This window comes from Danio rerio, chromosome 19, assembly GCF_049306965.1.
Source record: "Danio rerio strain Tuebingen ecotype United States chromosome 19, GRCz12tu, whole genome shotgun sequence".
Classification (NCBI taxonomy): domain Eukaryota; kingdom Metazoa; phylum Chordata; class Actinopteri; order Cypriniformes; family Danionidae; genus Danio; species Danio rerio.
Genome location: NC_133194.1, coordinates 38,677,259 through 38,697,085, shown reverse-complemented (window position 1 = coordinate 38,697,085; position 19,827 = coordinate 38,677,259). Strand labels below are relative to the sequence as shown.

Here is a 19,827-nt window from a genome sequence, read left to right as displayed (position 1 = left end):
TTAACTGGCAAATGGTAGGGATGGCTGACACGAAACTGACATTTCAACACAGTGTCGAGACCCCGAAGCCCAAGTGTTTCGAAACACTGGACCAAAGTATAATCCGAATCACCCATGTCACGTGACTAAAGTGTTTCAAAACACCAAGTCACTTGAATAAAGTGATTCAATGCATCGGTCACTCCAGAAGTGTTTTGTCACCTGACGAATCTGAGTTTGACTAAAAAGGTCGAAAAAAACTCAAGTAGCCTAGTGGACCTTGCGTGTGCACAGAGTAACTGTGCTCCAAATGTCCTGGGTTCGAATGCCAACTTGTGCAAATACTCTGAAGGTATGACTTGATGTATTTTATAAATGTAACTTTTTTAATGACCAAAACAAGACATATTTGTTCACAAAGTGCATTCGGAAGCATTCAGCTGTCAGACCAATGTTAAAAGAAAACACGTTACAAGAACAGAGCATTTAAAAGCTAACATCTATAGCTTCATCACTCAGACCTATTATTTCTGCATTTTAGTCTGGAATTCCCATCGCTTCACTACACTTGTGAGTCCTAATGTCCCAGTAAAAGTGAAGGGGATGTTACACTCTCAGTGGGCACTGTTTTTCAAAAGAGACGTTAAACCGAGGTCCTGACTCTCTGTGGTCATTATAAATCCCATGGCATTTCTCGAAAAGAGTAGGGGTGTAACCCCTGTTTTCTGGCCAATTTCTTTCCATCGGCCCTTACAATCAAGGCCTCCCTGTCTCTTCACTCCACCTATAGCTGGTGTGTAGTGAGCGCATTGTCGCCGTTGTCCTGTGACATCACCCAAGTGGAGTCTGAGTAATCAGTATTTGAGCAGTTCCCAGCTGTGTGTGTTTAATCAAAGGAGAACCAGAACAGGAGTGTGTGACTGGTGCATGACTGGATTTGTAGTTCATATAGTGGCAGGATTGTAGTCCGGGTGATAGTGAATGTTTGGTAGCGATTTGCAAGCCTGGATCACTGGTGATTGTGACAAAAATTATTATTATTATTATTATTATTATTATTATTATTATTATTATTACTGTTATTATTATTATTTTTTTTAGTATTATTATAATCATTATTAGTATTGTTGTTGTTATTATTATTATTATTATTATTATTATTATTATTATTATTATTATTATTATTATTATTAGTATTAGTGTTTTTTATTATTATTATTATTATTATTATTATTATTATTATTATTATTATTTTATTGTTTTTGTTATTATTATTATTTGCTTTTTATGTGTTTTGTTTTAGTGTTTTGTTATGTGTTTGTTATGTGCTGTGTGTTTCAAACTCAAGGCTTAGTTATGCCATAACTAATATAAAATAGATTCAAGTCTTGAACTTATTACATTTTCATGTGTTGCCAAGCCAACATTTTAAAGAAATACAATTTTTTTATGTTATATTATTTTATTTATTTATATTCATCTTCAGCTTGTAAAAAAATAAAATAAAAATAAGCATTTAACAAAAGCAATTTAAAAGTTTTAGTTTTAATTAGCAAGAAAGTAATCAAAGCACATGTTGGACAAAAGTCAAGGACACACTGATTCAGCTACAAAATGACAATCTGCTAACAACTCCTTTATTCTGCAGGTACAACAGTGCCAGCCCTTCTGAACAGCACCTCCAACCAGCTCTACCTGCACTTCTTCTCAGACATCAGCGTCTCTGCAGCCGGTTTCCGTCTGGAGTACAAGAGTAGGACATCTGTTACAATACCAGTGCATCTGGACTTCACATACTCTCTAAAAAGCCAACTATTTTTTTTTGCATTCAGCAGAATACCTCTCATTGTTTGTCATATTGTCTCATTTTCCCTCACAGCTGTGTCCCTCACTAGTTGTCCTGAACCGGTTGTACCCATGAATGGCTTCAGAGTGGGCGAAAGACTACAGATGAACAATGTTGTGTCCTTTCAGTGCGACCCTGGATTTACGCTGCAGGTGAGAGTTTGTTAGATTGCCAAATTGGACAAGAGCATGGACACAATGCAGCAGCAGTCACTTCAGGACACAGATGTTACATTAGCTATCGTGCAGAGTCCCAGTACGGTTTTATTGTACAAAGTACCAAAAATTCCACTTAAAGCACTCTCGGTAGGCAATAACTCACAATGCGGTCACAGGAAATCATGATTAGCCTTGATTGTGAGCATGTTTGGTGTTCTGTCAATGCTAGAAGCAAATTAATCTTTCTAGCTTTTACAAGAATGGATGATTTTGTTCCAAAATCCTGCAGAGTTTAACATTTTACGTCAGGAACTAAAGAATGGGAAGCATTTTCCAACCTGGAAACCTTTTTATTTTTGTATCCAGATGATTCACAATCTGGTAGTAATGCCAAAGCTATGAGTTCCAGACTTTGACGTTGTTATTTTTGATTATGGGTTTCTTTTTTAAATATTTCCCAAATTATGTTTAACAGAGATAGGAAATTTACACAGTATGTCTGATAATATTTTTTCTTCTGGAAAATGTCTTTTTTAAAATTTTATTTCAACCAGAATAAAAGCCGTTTTTAATAAGAAAAAACATTTTAGTTCAAAACATTTAAATGCATTTAAACGAGTTTAAAACATTTAATTCAAAATTATTAGCCCAGTTAAGCTATATATATATATATATATATATATATATATATATATATATATATATATATATATATATATATATATATATATATATATATATATATATTTATATATATTCTTTAGAACAAACTATAGTATACAACAACTTGCCTAATTACCCTATCCTACCTAGTTAACCTAATTACCCTAGTTAAGCCTTTAAATGTCACTTTAAGCTGTATAGAAGTGTCTTGAAAAATATATAGTAAAATATTATTTACTGTCATCATGGCAAAGATCAAATAAATCAGTTATTAGAAATGAGTTATTAAACTATTATGTTTAGAAATTAGTTGAAAAAAATCTTCTCTCCGTTAAACAGAAATTGGGGAAAAATAAACAGTGGGTAATAATTCAGGGGGGCTAATAATTCTGACTTCAACTGTATACACAAATCTTGGTATCACTTTATTCGGATGCTCATTTTTTATTTTTTTTTTGGCTGCATTTATACTGCAGATCCGATGTTGTGACTGTATCGAATTTATTTAATGATCTGCTTACATTACCTTAGATAAGTGACTCTTATCTGATGTCTGCATTTACACTGCAAACAGGAAAAGTGCAGTGACCCGGAAAAAAACAAGCGCTGACTTACAGCTCATAATAAAAAAGTTGTTTTGCTGTAGTTTATGACAAAAAGTTCTCATTTGGCTGCTTTTTTTCATTAAGCTTTTTAAACCAGTAGGCATTTTAATGTAATGTCCATGGCATGATATATGCACGCCGTGTATGCAATAGTTTTATATTAGTTTATATTGTTTACGTGGCTAATGTTGCGGTCTCTCCCTTCTTGTTAAGATGCTTAAATGCATTAACTTGTTCTACATGAAAATTGCTCTTCAATGAGATTAAGAAATAAGATTTGGTCTGTTCTGAAATGAAAGCGTCAGAGTTTGAGTCATTCGTTATCATTTTTAATGATCTGCGACTCGCTTTGACAGGTGAAAATTTGATCTACCGGATATATCAGATCAGATAGAGTCGTGAAGCTGATTTAAGTAAATCGAAATCCATTTGATTTTTTCCTGTCTACAGTACATATACAAGGGTCATGTCCGATCTGTGCCACATGAGAAAAAAGTGGAATTGGGTCACTTGAAATATGTAGTGTAAACGCAATTTTGACTATGACTACATTGCAACTAATTCTCATTAGAGTATTAGCAGACTATCTGCTTAATATTAGCTGATAATGTGCAACCAACACACATTTAACTGATTATAAAATATTTTGCATGTATCACCTTACACCAACCATCAACCTTACAGTCTACTAATACTCTAATTAGCATTTTATTGTATGTAGTTCCAATGTAGCTTGTATTCAAGAAAAGGTATTAAAGGGACAATCTGAATAAAGTGATACCCAACTATTACATTCGCCTTAAAGTGGCGTCCTAGCATAATTTATGAATGGTTAATTACCAATGAAAGCACTCTTAGTAGCCAATAGTTCTCAATGTGGTCACAGGAAATTATTGACCCTGATTTTGAGCATGGTGGTGTTCTGTTAATGCTGACAACAGATTAATCTGTCTAACCTTTTCATGAACAGGTGATTTTCCTGCAAAATATGACAGATTTTAACAAGTTATATCAGCAACACAAGAATGGGAAGCATTTTACAGCTGGAAACCTTTTTGTGTTTGTATCCAGATGACACCAAGGCTTTGAGTTCAAGACCTTAGATATGTTGGTCAAATGTTTAGTGTTTCACAATATATTGCCGAACATATATATAGTTTGATAACACAAATCTTACAGTTAGCCTTCAGGTGCAATCCCAACACAGTTCCAAAATGGTTGTTTGTACTAAATCACCACTCTTGTTAGCTAATAAGTCACTGTGCAGTCATATGAATTCATGATTAGCCTTGCTTGAGAGAGTGTTTGGTGTTCTGTCAATGCTGGCACCAAATTAATTTGTCTAGCAATTCTACAAGAACAAAAAGTTTTTTCCCAAAATACTGCAGTTTAACATTTTACGTCAACAACAAAAGAATTGGAAGCGTTTTGCACTTGGAAATGTTTTTGTTTTTGTATCCAGATGATTCGCAAATCTGGTTGTAATGCCAAGGCTACGGTTTCCACACTTTGCAGGCCATATTCATATAGACGATAACATGGCTCTTAAATTAGCCATTGGGTTGTGTTTTAACACAGTTCCAAAATGGTTGATTTTAAAAAGTGCCAAAAAATACTACTTAAAAAACTCTCTATAGCCAATAAATCACAATGCGGACACAGGAAATCATGACTAGCCTTGATTTTGAGCGTGTTTGGTGTTCTGTCAATGCTAGCACCAAATGAATGTGTCTAGCTTCTTCAAGAATGGATAATTCTGTTCCAAAATACTTCAATATCATATAGACGATAACACAGATCTTAAATTAGCCATCGGGTTGTGTTTTAACACAGTTCCAGGTTGGTTGATTGCATAAGGTATCAAAAATACCACTTAAAGCCTTCTCTGCAGCTATTAACTCACAAATCGGTCACAGGAAATCGTGATTAGCTTTGTTTTTGAGCATGTTTGGTGTTCTGTCAATCCTAGCAGAAAATTTTATTGTCTAACTTCCACAAGATGATTTTGCTCCATCATATTTCAGAGTTTAACATTTTACGTCAGCAACAAAAGAACGGGAGGCATTTTCTACTTGGAAATGTATTTGTTTTTCTATACAGATGATTCACAAATCTGGTAGTAAAGCCAAGGCTATGAGTTCCAGACTTTGCAGTTGTTGTTTTTCGAAAATGTGTTCGGTGATGCACAAAATATTGGTGACCATATCCATATAGATAATAACTCAGATCTTAAATTAGCCATTGAGTTGTGTTTTAACACAGTTTCAAGATGGTTGATTGCCTAAGGCAGTGGTCTCCAAACTTGTTCCTGGAGGGCCAGTATCCAGCAGATTTTAGCTCCAACCCTAATCAAACAGACCTGAACAAGCTAATCAAGGTCTAACTAGGTATACTTGAAACATCCAGGCAGGTGTGTTGAGGCAAGATGGAGCTAAACCCTGCAGGGACACCAGCCCTCCAGGACCAGGATTGGTGACCCCTGGCCTAAGGAATGAAACATACCACTTAAAGTGCTCTTGGTAACCAATAATTCACAATTCGGTCACAGGAAAGCATGACTAACTTTGATTTTGAGCATGTGAGCAGCAAATTAATATTACAAGATTAGATTATCGTGCTTTATGCAACAGATGATAGCGTAAAGTATCAGAAATACCACTTAAAGCCCTGTCTGTAGCCAATGATTTTTAATTTGGTTACAGGAAATCATCATTTTGGTTTTGGTCAATGATTTAAGGTTATGTCAGTTTTAAAATTAATCAAACAGATGATTTTGCTCCAACAAATTGCAGAATTTAACATTTTACGTCAGCAACAAGAGAATGGGAAACATGTTGCACTTGAAAATGTATTTGTTTTTCTATCCAGATGATTCACAAATCTGGTAGTAATGCCAAGACTATGAGTTCCAGACTTTGCAGTTTATTTTTTTTGTTAATGTGTTTAGTAACGCATAATATATCTCTAACCATATCTGAATTGGCCATCAAGTGGCATTCCAACAGGTTTTCAAAATGGTTGATTGTACAAAGTGCTTAAAATATCCTTTAAAACACTCTTGGTAGCCAATGATTCATTGCTGAGAACACAATGCTCTCAAGGGAAATCTTGATTAGCCTTGATTGTGAGCATGTTCAAGACCTGGCTTACATTTGGATATATGTTTACTGATGCACACTGTATCAATATAATATTGTTAATTCTCCCAGCAATGCAAATTGACCTAGTTTAATGTATTTTTCCACACTATAGTTTAGGTTTTGTTTCAGACTATAGTCAAACTTAAAAAACAAAGGGGCAAGAATCTTCAGTCTTATAGTGTGGGCTTAACTTAAAAAGCCAAAAACAATAAAGAAAAGTGTCCGCCTGAGTCATGAAGGTCCAAACTGTGCAGGTCAGAGTGTGGCCAGACAGAATGCTGAGTGAACGAAGGAAAGTTTTAAAAAACAAACAACATTTCTTATTGTTACATTTTTTTTTATCTTTGCAGGGAGTCTCCCATATCTCCTGCATGCCAGGGCCTGTGCGCCGCTGGAACTATCCGCCTCCTCTCTGCATCGGTAATAACTTCTGTCATCTTTTATTCATTTATTTCTTTTATAAATCCTGGCTTCTGCAGATTTATGACTTCAGATCTACCAAAGAGGCTGGAATGGTACACTGGTACTTGTGTCAGTGTGTACAGCTCCCACAGAAACTTCTCTGGCACTGACGCCACATCTACAAATATATGCATTTCACTGCGTTGAGTAACAAATGATCAAATAAATGAGGCTAGAATGTTTTGCAGAGCCAAGTTAAGCATTTTGGCACTTGCAACTTTAATCCAGATGGTCCCAAGCTGTTTTTTTAGTGAATGCACAGTGACCTCCACTGATATTGGCACCATTGATAATTATAAGCTACGAAGGCTGTGCAAAAAATGTATTTATTGTTTAATCTTTTTATATTTTGATTAACATATTAACAAAAATATTTAGGGATATTACGTTTGTTTTCGGATGAGAGTAATTATTTTTAACATTTTCAATCAATTTGTTTGATTGTTTGACCATTTACTTGCTTGCTTGTTTGTTTACTTATTTGTTTGTTTGTTTTTTTGTTTTTTTTGTTTGTTTGTTTGTTTGTTTCCACATTTGCTGATTTATTTTTTTGTTTTGTTTTTATCGTTTGCTTGCTTGCTTATTTTCTTCTACCTACTGCGCCACCACATCACTGCTTGTGTTTTATTATTTATTGATTTGTTTATTTATTTGTTTGTTTGTTCCTTTGCTTTTTTGCTGATTTATTTATTTGTTTGTTTGTTTGTTTGTTTGTTTCTTTCTTTCTTTCTTTGCTTGTTTATTTACTATTTATTATTTATTTATTTATTTATTAGTTTCTTTCTTCGTTTTTTTGCTTATTGATTTTGTATTTATTTATTAATTCATTCATTTGTTTGTTTGATCATTTGCTTGCCTTTTTATTTTTAAGTAATTTATTTGTTTATTTATTTATTTGTTTGTTTGTTTGTTTCTTTGCTTGCTTGTTTGCTGATTTATTTATTTATTTATTAATTTATTATTTGTTTGTTTGTTTGTTTGATTGTTTGATCGTTTGCTCACTTGCTTTTTATTTATTTGTTTATTTCTTTGCTTGCATGTTTACTGATTAATTTATTTATTAATTTGTTTGTTTTTATTAATTAATTCGTTCTTTCATGCATGCATTTAATAATACATTCATTTTATTTTTTCCCCCCCAAAAGATCAACCATTTTAACAGATTTCGATTTAGGTTTAATTATTAATTGTTAAATTATTTTTTGCACAGCCTTCTTTTCTCATATTTACCAGGGGTGCCAATATTAGTAGAGGCAATATTATTAGTGGAGCCAATATTATTTATTTTGGCTTCTGTATTATTGTATAGGTCAAACTGTGTGTATGTTTGCTTAAAAGGTAAATAAATACAATGGAAATTAATTAAAATAACTTCAGTTCTGCTCATGTTCCAAAGTTGTCTTGGCAGAGAAACCACAAAAATTGAAATAAAATGCCATAAAATGTTTGATTTGTCAATTTATCTAATGCAAAAAAATTAGCAGAAATCAAGAGCCTTAACAGTCTCCCCATCACGTTTCTTAACAGTGCCCTAATAGATCCTTATTTGTTCTTTATCCTGGTGCGATTGTTGGAGCTTTTGAAATAATTCATGGCTCTGACAGTCATCTGTGCTTTCCTGATTTCTGCTGTGTTTTCAAAGGCACCCAGGGCAGTTTTAACCCCTGCTCTCTGCATAGGCTCCATTCAGGATCTGAAGCTTTGTTAGGCTTCTCATCACATCCGTCAAGTCTCTTTGAGTCCAAAGCCCGGGCTTTAATCAGAGTGATATTTGAATCAATCAGTAGTTTAGACTCAAAGCCTGGAGGGGAGGAGGGGATTGAGCGTGCGTTTTCACTGATATGAGAAGATTGAAGGCTACAGAGGTGCTCGAGTGGCCTTTGATAGCTTTGGGAAGTGAATTGGCCTTTTTAATAAATGAAAGACTTGTTTCCCCTATGATGTCAATAGAAAGCTAATGTGTTACATTTCTTTATTCAGCACTAAGCTTTAAGGGTCAGCGCACACGGTAGATGGCATTGCTAAGCAACGTGGAACGTCAATCGCCGTCTAGGCTGCACAGTTTACCATAGATTTTATTTTGCATTGCATGACATATTTATTTCCTTTCCATGTTTTTATTTTAAATTGAATTGAATTGCAATTTGTGTGTAATGTAAAAAAAAAGAAAATTAAAAAAGTGAAATATATTTACTATTACTTTTCTCTTTTTTTCAATATTTCTCAAATTATTTAAACTATTTTTTTTTTAGAAATTTGTTGAAAAAAATCTTATTTTCAGTTAAACAGAAATTGAGAAATGTATTAATCTATTTATTTTAGGTTTTGTATCCGTCACATACATTCACCGGCCACTTTATTAGTTACACGTGCCCAACTGCTCGTTACCAGAAATTTCTAATGCATTTAGGCATGTAGACATGGTCCAGACAATCTGCTGCAGTTCAAATCGAGCATCAGAATGAGTTTGAGTAACTTTGTACGTGGCATGGTTGCTGATCTACTGGGATTTTCATGCACAAGCATCTCTAAGGTTTACAGAGAATCGAAAAAAAAAAACAGAAAGAATCGAGTGAGCGACAGTTCTGTGGGCACAAATGCCTTGTTGATGCCAGAGGTCAGAGGAGATTGGACAGACTGGTTCGAGCTGATAGAAAGACCACAGTCACTCAAATAACCAAATAACTCAAATAATACAACTGAGGTATGCAGAAGAGCATCTCTGAACGCATAACACAAATCTTGCGGCAGATGGGCTACAGCAGCAGAAAACCACACTCAGTGCCACTCCTGTCAGTTAAGAACAGGGGCTACAATTAAATTAAAACAGTGGAAACTGAGGCTACAATTCACACAGGCTCACTAAAATTGAACAACAGAAGATTGGAAAAACGTTGCCTGGTCTGATGAGTCTCGATTTCTGTTGCAACTTTTGGATGGTTGGGTCAGAATTTCGCATCAACAACATGAAAGCATGGATCTATCCTGCCATGTCAGTGGCTAGGCTGGTGGTGGTGGTATAATAGTGTGGGGGATATTTTCTTGGCACACTTTGGGTCCAATCCAGTACTAGTAAGGTGTGCCTAATAAAGTGGCCGGTGAATGTACGATAGTGATCAAAACTTTTGGATTTTTTTTAGGTGTTCTGATTTGAAACAATTTAAAGTTTGCTATTTTCAGTCTGCATGTATTTTATAATGTAATTTATTTTAACTAAAAGGTGAAGATCTCTGTAGACATTAGTCTTCAGTGTCACATAATATTTCAGAAATCTTTCTAACTTTGATTTTCTGCTCAACATAATCACTAAAAAGTACTTTTTTTTCTTCATTTTATTTCTTCCTAAAAATACAGTTATTAAGGACAAGTTACATTGCTTAAAAACAAGTAAGATTCAACAAAAATGTAATTTAATAAATAATAAACATTAATAAATGTTTAAACAAGAATATTCAGAATATCCACATTAATACTGTATGTAAGCAGAAACATTTTGTTACCATAGCTAATAATCAGAAATGTTATCAATGATTCAGCTGCAAGTATCACACGACACTGAATAATGAACTAGACTAGAGTAAGGATGCTGTAAATCCACTGTTGAATCACATAAAAAAATACTTAAAAAAATATTCATACACAACATTTTAACAGCCGATTCAAATGTTATCACAGGATTAAATGGATGATTTCAGTGGTTGTCAGCTGATAGATATGGGCCAGTAGGGGCCTTCTGCGCCACATGGTTAATCAGCTATAAATCACAAATGGCTGCGGCCGGAAGTTAACGATAATTATTTATATTATTAAATTTCCCATTAATTGTATTTTATAAACGTCTACCCCAACCCTAAACCCAACCATCACAGTAATGTAAAAACATATCTGAATCTGAAGTGTTCTCTATTAGTATAGCTGATTAACCATGTGGACAGATGATAACAGCCTTTTGAGCCTACCAGTGGGCGCAGAAGGCCCTACTGGCCTATATCTGATAACCACTGATAACGCTCATTCAATCAAGTGATGACATTGGAAGCGGTTGCATTGTGTTATTTTAAAAGTAATATAACATTTCACAATATTACCATATTTGTAAATGACTGTAGATCCTGTATTCAAGATTTCCATTGTGTTGCTAGACTTTTGTATCCCGCAGTACATATATAGCTGCTGTACAAAAAAAAGAAAAGAAAAAAAAACAGAAGACAAGTTCATTTGCAGGTCAGTGACAGCAATTTTCGCTTTCAGTCATCTGCCACCAATCAGAAAAAGTGGAAATAGCCTGGTGGTTGTCATTCTATGTCATTCTGTAATGATAGCCTGACAGTTGTCGGCTGTTTTTCACTGGCCTTTAGAAGTGCTTGAACCTTGAGCAGCTTTGGTTTATATCACACTATGTATTTCCTCCAAGTGAATGTTCACAGTTTTTCTTTTTTCTTTCTTTCCTCCAGCTCAGTGTGGAGGGATCAGAGAGGAGATGGAAGGCACCATCCTCAGCCCTGGTTTCCCAGGAAACTACCCTAGCAACGGCGACTGCACCTGGAGGATTTACTTGCCAGTCGGTTACGGTGAGGAAAACACTGAATGAACAGATGCTGTTTTTTAAGAGTTCACTGCTAATTTGTGGAGTTCTGATTTAGCAACTGAAAATGCTAAACATTATTTATGTGGATTGGTTATTAAAAATTACTGTAGACAGAAGGAGGAGAAAAAAAATGAAGAGGGATAATATCAGTATATGAGTCATAGTTTCACTTTTTAGTTATAAGATCCTTCTTCGGTGCATATATAACATGATATTAATGATTAAATGAATTGACATATATTTGAAATCTCAAGTTTGTGTTGTCATGTTTTTATTATAATTTATTTTAAATTATGTAAGTATTTATTTGTTTATTTATATAGTTATTATTGTTATTTTTATTATTATTATTAGTAGTAGCAGTAGTAGGAGGAGGAGCAGGATTATTATTATTATTATTATTATTATTATTTATTTATTTATTTTTTATTTATTGTGGTGATTCTTATTTATTTCTCACAAATATTATCTTATTATATTATCATTGATATTATTTTATCATTGATGTGTCAATATAGTTTTTATTTATTTTTTAAATATTATTTATTTTATTTCTGTTATTTATTATTATTGATTTTGTTGTTGTTGTTTTATTTTATTTATTTTATTTTATTTTATTATTTTATTATTATTATTATTTTATTGTGTTTTTTAATGCTTCTCATTTAATTCTCTCAAATATTATATCTTTTTTTAAAACTAATATTTATAAGTATTAATTGATATGTCAATACATTTTAATATATTCATTTTTTCATATTTTTCAATTATTATGTATTTTATTTATTTATTTATTTATTTTTATTTTTGTTTAGAGATTCTCATCCATTTCTCTCAAATAATATATTTTTTTTCAAACCAATATTTATAAATATAATGCCATCGATATGTCAATACAGTTTTTATATATGAGTTTGTTTTCATGTTTTAATTATTATTATTATTATTATTATTATTATTATATTATTTTATATTATAAATTTTAATTTTATTTTAGAGATTCTCATCTATTTCTCTCAAATATTATCTTTTTCAAACCATTTTTTTATAAATGTAATGTCATTGCTGTCAATATAGTTTTTATATATGAATTTGTGTTTTCATCTTTTGTAAATATTATTTAATTAAATTTTTTTTTGCGATTCTCATTTATTTCTCTCAAATATTATATATATATATTTTTAACAATTTATTTGTAAATGTAATGTCATTGATATGTTAATATAGTTTTTTTATTTATGAATTTGTATTTTATATTGTATTTTTAATTATTAATTATTTTATTAGTCCCTTTATCAATCAAGAGTCGCCACAGTGGAATGAACCACCAACTTATTCAGCATATGTTTTATGCAGTGGATGACCTTCCAACTGCAACCCATTACTGGGAAATATCCATACACACTCATACACTATGGCCAATTTAGCTTACCCAATTCACCTTGGACTGAGGGAGAAACCGGAGCACCCGGAGGAACCTCACGTGAACACTGGGAAAACATGCAAACTCTACACAGAAATGGCAACTGACACAGCCAAGGCTCGAACCAGCAACCTTCTTGCTGTGAGGCAATCGTGTATAGTAAATATATATATATATATATATATATATATATATATATATATATATATATATATATATATATATATATATATATATATATATATATATATATATATATATATATTTATATATATATATATATATATATATATATATATATATATATATATATATATATATATGCATATATTATATTATATTATTTTTATTTATTTATGTTTTATTTTTTTATGTAATTTTAGTGTATTTACTTTTATTTATTTATTTTTATTTTGTTCTGAACCATTTTCTCTCAAATATAATCTTGTTTTTTTCAAACCAATATTCAAAGTCCCCTGCATATACAGTAGTCTGCTAAGTTATTTTTTCAAGTTTTTCTGTAATTATGACAAGGTTTTCTAATCTTTTTTTTCATGTATACATTGAATTCATCACTGCTGATTAATGAAATATATTGTATTGTAATTCAAAAATCTATATTTTTCATGTTTAGTTATAGTTAGCACTGAATTGAACTTGATCAAACAGTTTGTTCCGTTTATCCATGTCAATGGCATCAGTAATTGTATGCCTGTTGCCTTTGCAGATCTCTAAGACTTTGATGTTACTAAGCACATTCTGTTTTATCCTGCCAACAGGGGCTCATGTGCAGTTTTTGAACTTTTCCACCGAGGCCAACCATGATTTCCTGGAAATAAGGAACGGACCTTTTGACACTAGCACAGTGATTGGCAGGTTCAGCGGACAGGAATTACCATCATCTCTCCTAACCACTTCCCACGAGACCACAGTATACTTCCACAGCGACCACTCTCAGAATAAACCTGGCTTCAGATTTGATTATCAGGGTAAGGAACTAAAGTCCAACAAAAGTTAAGAATTGATCACTCATTTACTCCTTATTTTGCTGTAGTTAGCATTGCTGTTGCACATTTATTTTCTCTGGAACCTCAATTTAAATGTCAGTTTCAATCCCTCGCCAAGACAATCAGTCAAGATAACGAGTAAACACGATAATAACCCGCTCTCTGTGAAGCTGTGCATAAAATCCATCAGGTGTAAAATGCTGAATCCAAAGTAGCATATGAGTCCAATGAGTGAATTTCACATTGTGTCACAGTAAGGGCCTTTTCTAGGACAGATCTGTGAAAGCTATCAGGATATACGCTGTAATGGAATGACGGTTTGCTGAATTGAAATGGCTTGTGAAATCAGTATTTACATAATTATGTGTACATTAGCATATAAATCAAGCATTATTTCCGGCAGTATAGCCTTTCGCAAAGCTTTGTTACCAAAGATGTGCTGATCCTCAGAAATCAATTTCGTTAGTCATGGACATTCTGTCTGGAAGCTTCAGCGCATTTCCTTTTTTGTGTCTATGAGATTTGGAAAAATAAAACTTTTCATAATGGCACCATATTTAGACAGAACTAATGAAAAGAAAGGCAAAGGAATTTCTGAACTTCTCTTCAGAACATTCTATAGACTTTTGGGGCAAAAATTCACAGGAAGCCCTCCAGCCTCCATGACTCGTCCTTATAGAATATAAAATCTAACCACCTTTTAATTCTGGTGCAAGAAACTTTAATAACAATCCAGAGGAAATGATCCATATAATGAAGTGATTATGGACATGATACTTACAGTAAAACAGTAATATGTTAATTAAAATTCCAAAAGGCTTTGCTGTTATAGCATTACAATTCTTCATATAAAAAAAAAAATAATAAAAAAAAAATAATAATAATAATAATAATAATAATAAATTTTATTTATAATGCGCTTTTCTCAGTCCCAAAGCGCTAACAGGTATAAAGGCAAACAATGCAGAACAGTAAAAACAGTCAAAAAATAAAATACATAAAAACATCGCAATAAACTATGAATGATTTAATACAAATGGAAGATAAAATAACAAAAATAATCAATCTAAGTTAAAAGCAACGGTAAAAAGGTAAGTCCTAAGAAGTTTCTTAAAACAGGCCAGAGAAACAGCATTCCTGATGCTGGAGTGTAGGCCATTCCATAGCTTAGGCGCACTATAGGAAAAAGCACGAACACCCATAGTCTTCCGTTTTTAGCGTGGCTGATACAGCAATATTGAAGATGAGGAACGAAGACTACATTCAAAAGCAACTTTTGACTGTTCTTTAGCATATCTTGTATTATAATTATTTAAAAGTTTTTTCATAATACAATGATTTAACTTATTTATAAAAGGTATATCCAGAAGGGCTTTTAATTTTCAGTAACCAAGTTAAACTCTGGCTTACGGTGAACTGTATGCTCTTATAGTATTGTAACGTTTAAAAAGCCCCTATTATGTATTATAAAAAGTCATATTTTGGTTTTGGGGGTCTCCAACAACAGGCTGATATGCATGGAAGGTCAAAAACACTTTCATTGTTTTAAAATCTGCATTTCTTTGTACCTAATTATACCAATGACTCCCATATGATTTGTTAAGCGTTTCAGTTGTTCCCAAACCCCTTCGCAGAGTGATGATAATCTGTTGCGATTGGTTGACTGCGTTGAGCACAAGACAGAGAGAAACACCCACCACAGCTTATCAATATTGTTGAAGTAGTCAGAGTGCAGAGTGTATTTGTGAGGATACATTGTGTATATGATGCAGGAGTGCATTAAATCAATGCAGGTTAACACCAGCATATTGCTCTATTCTTAACCATGAGTAAAAACAGCAACACACATTCAGTTTTAATCCACAGTGGCAAAAGCTGAACTATTTTGAAACTTGACTGCCGCATGTGTGTAGGAACAGTTGATAGAGGCTTTTGCAATGACAAAGGGCAGACGATCGTGAGTTGACAAACACATTAAAATCAATATAGAAAGCGTCACGCGTCACGTTTCAACGTGGCTTTAGACACGGTATGAGAAAGAGTTAACCAGATAAAGTTCAAGTCACGTGGAGTGATAACGAGAAACAAAACACAATTAAATACATATTTTGCCTGCTAGAGAAAACAAGGAGGCCACCATTTTATTCACTTACTTACACTTGTTAAAAGGAGGAAGAAACTGATCTATGAACTGTGTACTAATAGAGTTCCTGTCATTTCTGACAAAGTCCCATACGTCAATAGTCTTTTCTAATCCTTCCTTTGACAAATGGTTGACGAATCCCCAATTGCAGGGTAGACTATTGCATTAATCACCAGAACGTCATTCATTAGTTAACTCATCTTCAGTCAAGATCAGTTCCACACACATTTTGCTAGTGGAGGAATGGTGCATTCACGTTTTACCGGATCCATCTCTTTATATTTGGTATTGTTTTGTGAAACAAACAGGCAAAAGATCCGGACGACGACAAATCATTTAAACGACTCAAAACTTTTATTAAAAAAAAAAGATATTTTTAAACAAGGTGCACTTTTAGATTTAAACATCAGCTGGATGTTTTCATTGACTTAGAGCTGTGTTTGGAGCTTTTTAAGGTCTGTTTTCTTTACAAACAATAATCTTCACTGCCTGATTGAAATTCGATATAAAGTGGGTCTCAGAATGTACAAGAAGCACTGTGTTAAATTTTTATTTATTTTTTTCTGCACCATGTCTTTAAAATATGAACATTTATTTTACTAGTATTGTCAATGGAATTTTTGCGCTAGCCTGCTGTTCCTCTCGGCGTGTGTGTGTAAATGGCTTTTTTATCTTGTTTTACCCTTGAACAGCTAAATGAATGCTTAAATATATTGAACTAATTGTGTTTTAATTACATTACAATGTTGATGCTGTTAAAAGAACTGTATAAAAAAGTCAACATTAACCTTTCATCGGAAGTTTATCAGTATAGGAAAAAAAAACTAGCTGTGCATATACCCTATACACAAGATGTGTCTAAGCACTGTGGCTCTTAAGCATTACATTTACAGAATAATACAAGATATATAGATTTTTCAGTATCTTGTTGTAACTGTAACAAAAAAAGATATAATATATAATATAATAAATTGTGAGTCGCTCTGTCACTAATTGAAAATTGGTCAGCCCTTGGGGGCTCTTATTTGGCCTGGGGCCTCAAGCATTCTACTGCTTTACCTCTTGACTAGCGACTGCTCGGCTTCAGAGTGACTTTAAAGTGAACCACAAGTTGCAGAGACTTTTATTTGAGTATACTGATGAACTTTCAGCTGAAACTGAATATTGAGTAGGGGGCGGGGCTTTCTTTTTTCACAAAATTATATGTTAGCAAACTAGCGGTAAGAGGGGTGTGGTTAATAATATTGTGATTTGAAGCTGTCAAACTGATGTCATCAGAGAAGAATCATCAGAGAAGAAGTTTGGAGTGAAGCCACTCCAAACATAGAAGTAAATGGTCATATATTAAATGCAGATTACCAAAACAAACATATATTAATTGTTCACCTAAAAATAACAATGTGCACTAGCAAAACAAACATTGTCAATTATGATTTCACAGAGACTTTAAGACACAATGTAGGAAAACAGACAGAGTAATGGAGAAACCCAACACAAAAGACTTGAGCCAGACAAGATGTAAACGCAGTTGGCTGCCTGTGTGAACATTGATCAACATATTGCATTTCCGTGAAGTTCAGACTTCCATCATTGAAATCTGAGAGGAAATGACAGCATCTTTCATTGCCGGAGCTTTGATTGCCTTTGCTTTGAATCAAATCCCAAAGCTTTGTTGGGGCACAGCAATCAGTTGATTCCATGGGTACGGTTTACGTTTAATATTCAGAGTCTAGGTTTGGATTGGATCTTGGAGCTCAGAGCAATCTCTTTTTTAAATGAAACATACATTTTCATCCTCTATGTATCATGCATCAAGTATGTCTGTCTCTTTCAGCATATGAACTCCAGGAGTGTCCTGATCCTGAACCCTTCCATAATGGTGTGGTGGTTGGTGCTGGTTATAACGTGGGTCAGTCCATCTCCTTCGAGTGCTATCCAGGGTATCATCTGACAGGACACTCCATTCTTACCTGTCAACACGGCACGACGCGCAACTGGGATCATCCGTTTCCTCGCTGTGAAGGTACGACCCTCTTTATTTCCTCCCCCACTTCAGTAAACATCTGCTGTGCTTATTTGCATTGTGAGAGAATAGATTTATTCGGCATGCTAATTGACATTTTTAGCTTTTTAAAATTTAAAATTTTAATTTTTGATTATAATTGTCATCCTAATTAGCTTTTTACAGGTAAAATATAAAGTAATATTTTCTATTTTTCTATATATTTTATTCTTAAAAAGAGTAAAATTATGAATTAGGATGACAAATATGGTCATGCTTTACGATAAGGTTTCATTTGTGTATTTACTAACAACAACTAATTATAAACAATACACATACAGCATTTATTAATCAAAGTTCAACATTTACTAATGCATTATTAACATCTGTAATAACGTAACGCAATTATAATTTTATTTAATTATATGTTTTATTAAATCCAATGAGGACTTAGAGAAACTTGTTCATGCTTTTATCACCAGCAGGGTGGATTACTGTAACGGTCTGTTGACATGAAGTAGCAGTAAACTACTGTATTGTCATAAACATGAACAAATACTGTAATAAATGTGTTGTTCATTGTTATGTTAGTAAATGAATTAATTAACATTACAGTTTTTCCTCAGTTGCTTTAGTACATTTCTCAGATCATAATTGAAATTTTGCAGTAAGAAAACAGTAAGTGCATTTCTCAAAACAAGGCATACAGATAGCAAAAGCCAGTCTCTTGCTCAAAATCCTTAGTTTACCTCTCAATTTCTAAACTAAATGTCTATATCAATGAATGTGTCAGCGCCATCAGAATGACAAGTCCTTGTGTCATTGTGTATGAATAAGACAGTCAAATTACGTAGTCATGTTGTCAGTATAACAGTGTACTCTGTGGGGGGTGGGGTGGAGGGGTTTGCTGATCCTCAGAAATCAATTTCGTTAGTCATGGTCATTCTGTCTGAAAGCTTCAGCGCATTTTGTTCTTTTTCATGCAATGCAAACTTAGCTACTAGCAAATATTGTATTGTATAGGTTTATTTTTTATCTTTGGTCTCCCCATCGTCATTACTCTAGCTTTAAATGCAGGGTCAAACAGTGCAACTGCACATAAATGCAAATTCTTTACTATAAACCATCCCTACAGACTCCATGGCTTCTCTCAAACGTCTCTTCCAAGGGAATGAGGGAAAAGGAATCCGGTTCATCCTTGACCCACATTCCCAAGCTCATTTTTTTTTTTTCATGTGTTGATTCAATGAGTTAATTATGCAGCGGGTCATCAGGTAACATATGCTCAGGGGATGCTGAATACACGTGAGGGAATAAAGGCGCTCCAGGGAGATACTCGAGGGGATTATATAGCAATTGCAGCATAGCCGTCTGCTTCAGACATTGCTATTTTGCCTAGCACCACTACACAGGTGAACCTGTGAATAGAAACACACATTATTTATCCATTTCAGGTTACAATAATCTACACAATGAGAACCTTAGAAATAACCTGGGCCTTGCTAGAACAGTCTTGCAGTGTGCGTAATTGATTTTGTAGTAATCGAGAGCTCTGGTACTGTGACAGAGTGGGAAAAAAAGCAAAGAATAGATATGACCGTACTCAATGCTGTGTAATACGCAAACTGTCAAGATGAAAGATGCAACTCTTTTGTTCAGAGAAAGACCCTTTTTTGTTTGTTTTTATAAAGTCTCTTCTTTATGTTTAAGTACTGCAGAGCCATATTCTTCAGCTTTAATGAACACTTAACAGGTGGATTGCAATTTGATGGGTTGTAAAGTCACAGCTGAAAGTACCAGTGAGTAGAAAC

General features: G+C 33.5%; 1 protein-coding gene across 2 annotated transcripts in view; it reads left to right on the top strand.

The window, feature by feature from the left end:
- Positions 1-19,827, top strand: part of csmd2 (CUB and Sushi multiple domains 2) — a 560,701-nt gene that overhangs the window by 434,821 nt on the left and 106,053 nt on the right. For both annotated transcript variants that reach the window (XM_688741.11, XM_073931822.1), the window contains exons 37-42: positions 1,628-1,732; positions 1,859-1,977; positions 6,742-6,811; positions 11,308-11,424; positions 13,644-13,853; positions 17,849-18,037. In XM_688741.11, the coding sequence (XP_693833.6) occupies positions 1,628-1,732; positions 1,859-1,977; positions 6,742-6,811; positions 11,308-11,424; positions 13,644-13,853; positions 17,849-18,037 (810 nt within the window). The remainder of the gene's footprint in view (positions 1-1,627; positions 1,733-1,858; positions 1,978-6,741; positions 6,812-11,307; positions 11,425-13,643; positions 13,854-17,848; positions 18,038-19,827) is intronic.